This window comes from Lactuca serriola, chromosome 9 (assembly GCF_051521515.1).
Source record: "Lactuca serriola cultivar US96UC23 chromosome 9, Lser_US96UC23_V15, whole genome shotgun sequence".
Lineage (NCBI taxonomy): Eukaryota > Viridiplantae > Streptophyta > Magnoliopsida > Asterales > Asteraceae > Lactuca > Lactuca serriola.
In genome coordinates, this window is record NC_136416.1 from 40229520 (window position 1) to 40233796 (window position 4277).

At 38.9% G+C, this 4277-nt stretch overlaps 1 protein-coding gene across 1 annotated transcript; it reads left to right on the forward strand.

Annotated features, from left to right (window-relative positions):
• The first annotated feature begins 1751 nt into the window (after nucleotides 1-1751).
• Nucleotides 1752-3503, forward strand: LOC145072451 (BTB/POZ domain-containing protein). Its single transcript, XM_079018870.1, has one exon. The coding sequence runs from the start codon at nucleotides 1843-1845 to the stop codon at nucleotides 3247-3249; it is 1407 nt and encodes a 468-aa protein (XP_078874996.1). The 5' UTR covers nucleotides 1752-1842; the 3' UTR covers nucleotides 3250-3503.
• The last annotated feature ends 774 nt before the right edge of the window (nucleotides 3504-4277 follow it).

Genomic DNA, 4277 nt, shown 5'->3' on the forward strand with positions numbered 1-4277 from the left:
TAAGAACCTATTTAACAAGAGTAAGACGACCTCCAAAAGATAAGCATTTAGCTTTCCATTTAGACAATTCCATCTAAAAATTTTCAATAATCCGATTCCAATGCTTGGCTAATTTCATGTTGGCTCCCATCGGGAGCCCAAGATAAGTAAACGAAAAGGTGGCAGATTCACATTTCAAAATACTAGCAAGTCTATCAATTTCCAAGTTGCTAACCCCCACATCAAAAACTTTATTTTTGTGTAAATTCACCTTCAAACCAGAGGCAAGATAAAAACACCGAAGCAACCTATTCAAATTAACAAAGTTGATTTACTACCACTCAACAATAAAAGTGACGTCTTTGACATACATAAGGTGGGACAAAGATATATTCCAATTCAGAAGGGATATACCTCTAAAATAATGGAGCTCACATGTCTTCTCCATAGAAATATGAAGTCCCTCCATAAAAAATAAAAAAAATAATAAAAAAATAAAAGGAGCCAACAAATCACATTGTGTAACCCCTCTTTTAATGTTGAATTCTTTCGTAGGAGCACCATTAATTAACAATGAGTCTCTACTTAAGAAAAGACAGCCCCTTATCCATCTTCTACATTTACATCCAAATTCTCTCGGTTCCATAAGCAAGTCTAAAAATATGCTCAAAGAATCAAAGGATTTATCAAAATTAACCTTGAAAATCAATGTTTTTTTCTTCAATCTCTTAGTGTTAGTCCATGAGTAAACTTCATTAAACAAAAGAGACTCGTCTAAAATGTTTCTACCTTCCATATTAGTTGTATGTTCAACGCTTATAGTTTTATCAAGAACCATCTTAAACTCATTAGCAACCACCTTTCAAAGAGTCTATACATACAACCAAGGTTCTAAATGACGTAAGGCCTGACTTGGCGGCAATGTCAAGCCTCAAGTTTTTCCGAGCCTTGGCGAGTCACGACGTTTGTAAGGCGTGACTTAAGGCGACAATTTTCTATATAATTAATATTTTTATATGTATTTTCAACTATTATTCATTTTTATACACATATATGAGTTAAGGCGGCGTTTTGACAAAGTTTGACGGCATGTGCAAGCCTTGGAGTCGTGGCGTGCCATGGCCCGCCATGGCGAGTTTTTTAGAACCTTGCATACAACCCATAAGGTTCATCCGTCTATATTGTATAACATACTTATTTATATAAAATGTTAAGGGTGGAAGTTATCGACAATGGCAATCTAGAGGGAGAAGTTGTACAAGCGCATGGAAACTTTTAACAGTAAAGTTTAGATTTTTAGATTTCTGCCACCATTTTTTGGGGGCTTCACAGTTTAATCCCTTAAGTTTTTACAACTACAATCTCCATCCACAAAAGTATGTTCAATTGTCAATTTGGTCCCTTCCTTTTCCAACGTTGTTCTATTTCCATACTTTTTCCAACATTGTTTCATTTCGATACTTTTTTTACACATACTTTTTCCGTTATTACACATTTGGCCCTTCCTTGGTAAATGGATAATCAACCTTACTATACACTCTTGGATTTCGTAGTTACATATTTTTGGAAACAGTCACTTTTGTTCCATTTTTTTTAGAAAACTTTAAATTATTTCTAATCATTTTTTTTCGGAAACTTTAAATTATTTTCAACCCATGCGAAGCATGGACTCTTTCCTAGTTTATATAAAATGTTAAGGGTGGAAGTTATCGACAATGGCAATCTAGAGGGAGAAGTTGTACCAAGATAGCAAAAATATTGAGGCTAATTTCGTAAAAACGTACATCAGAGTCGGCCTAAAATAGCCTATGCTCCATAACCCAACTCCCAGAATCGGGAATCAGTAGCCGCCACTGAATTTAAATGGAGGACGGACTTTCCAATATTACCCTCACTGACCGCATCAAGCTAAACGTCGGCGGGAAGCTCTTCGAGACCACCATCTCCACCCTCCGTTCCGGCGGCCCAGATTCGCTCCTAGCTGCCCTCTCCAACCGCCAGGTACAGTCTTCAAATCCAGTGTTTATTGACCGAGATCCTGAGATATTCTCTGTCCTTCTTTCCCTCCTCCGCACCAATCGCCTTCCGTCAACCTCCCGCCGGTTCACTGACCAAGAGCTCTCCGATGAAGCGTCATATTACGGTATCGAATCGCAGCTCAAGTCCGCTATGCTTCCTAATCCACTTTCTGGTATCGATGCCTCTGTCATCGCCACAATACGACCTGCCTCCGACGGCGTGGTTTCCGCCTTTACAACCATCGATGATGGATCGGTATGGATAGCGCACGGCGGCCAGATCTCTGTCTATGATTGGAACTTAACGCACGCCGGTACTGTACGGACTCACCTTGACTCGATTACTTCAATTAGGCAAGTTACGCCTTCCGCAATGGCGGCCATAGCGTGCGATGTTGCTTCTGGTATTCATTTCTACAACTTCGCCAACGGTCGTCGAGTGGGCTCCGTGGAGTGGACCGATCCTACTGATCCGAGAATCTACAAAGCTAGAGTAACCGCCATCGCTGACTCGCCTGACTCGGTTTTCGCCGCCTTCGATTCACACCACAAGGAAAACTCCGTACTCGCGATCGACAAATCAACTCTCCAGGTGACATCAGAAATCGGTCGTCAATCCGGAAATTCATCGAAATCAATCGTTCCTGGAAACCTAACATACGTGAATGATCTCGGAATTCTCGCTGCCAACGCCGTAACATCCGGAGCTTTCGGTTTCTCCGGTTACATCCGTCTGTGGGATCCCCGATCCGCACGCGTGGTTTGGGAGACGAACGAGCCAGGTTCAGGACGAAGCAGCAGGTTTGGGGATTCCTTCGCTGACGTAAGCATCGATGTTAGCGAGGGTACTATGTGTAAAATTTGCTCCAAATCAGGCGACTTGGCCATGGCTGATTTGCGGAAATTGAGCGATGATCCATGGGTATACTTGAGAGATACCAATCCAAGTTTGAGAAACACCAGTGGAGGGATAAACAACAGTATAGTCCATTGTTACAGGAAGCAAGTCTTTGTTGGGAGAGATGGTGGACTAGAAGTATGGTCTAGAGTAGCACAAAACGGTGAAAACAACATGGACATTGCTGAAGAATCATTCAGAAGAAATTACATGGATAAATTGGAAGATTCAGAGAGAGGAATAATCAAGAAAATTGAAGGAGGTGGTGAAAGGCTTTTTGTTAGCAGGGAAGAAGCCGAAGGGCTTGAGGTATGGCAAAGCTCTGTTTTCTCTGGTGCAGTTTTGGTTTCATGACACACGAAAAGGAAAACAATAACCTGAGACATGAAGAACACCATGCAATGTTAATGGTTGGGAATCATCTTTCTTATTGCCACCCATATTTGGACTCAGAGCAAACATGGTGCCAAGATTCAGTTTTGAGGTAGGCTTTCAAGTTTCAACTAGCGTTTATAGTATCTGTTTATGCATAATGACTTATTCCAAGCCTTCTGATTATTTGGTATATGTTCTTTTACATTAATAATAAGTTAATAACATTACAAATAGTTGATAAAATACATAAAAAAAAATTATCATTCTTAGTCCTTTTTGGCCCAATATCTTCAACTTCACTGCAAAGTGCGAACCCTAATGTAAAGTTTTTGGCCCAAAGTCTTCAACTTTTTATTTTTTCTTAAGACATTTTTTTTTATCTGCAGTTATGACTATCCACATTTTCATGTAATGTATTGTATGGGCTCTTTTTATTGTAAATATTTTAGTGTTATATAATGACACATCGGAATTGTGAAGTTAGATCCTTATTTGGAAAAAAAGTATATTTTATTTTCAACATCGTGATGTTTGAATATAACGATCATTTATTAAAAAACAAGAGAATAATACTATATTTTTTTTGTTGGACGATACAAAACCAAAATTACTTGATTTTTTATTCCAAATGCATCAATTTTGAAACTTCCAACATTTCTCGTTTTGTGGCATTTGTTCCTTCACGTACACCCCTACTTGGCAGCTTTACTTCTTGAGCTATGCAAAAAATGCCTAAAACAAGAAAAAGAAAAACTACATGAACATGATTTAAATGCGATAAAAATAGACAAAATAAACTAACCTACAATTGCAATGAGGTTCACGGTTGCATTTGGCCGTTCTAAAAAAAAAACAAGTCTTTTAAACCCTACGTTTCTTTAGTGGATGAGTGAAGTCTTATGAGTGTTTACAGTGAACATACCTACGAAATTCATAGGTTAAGCGGATAACGGCTAATGGAGGATCATATGTTGGTTAAGTTTCTTGAAGCCAACCATATTGTATTT

What these genes read in the sequence shown, in the direction of transcription:
- LOC145072451 (XM_079018870.1), top strand. Translation starts at nt 1,843, where the DNA reads ATGGAGGACGGACTTTCCAATATTACCCTCACTGACCGCATCAAGCTA.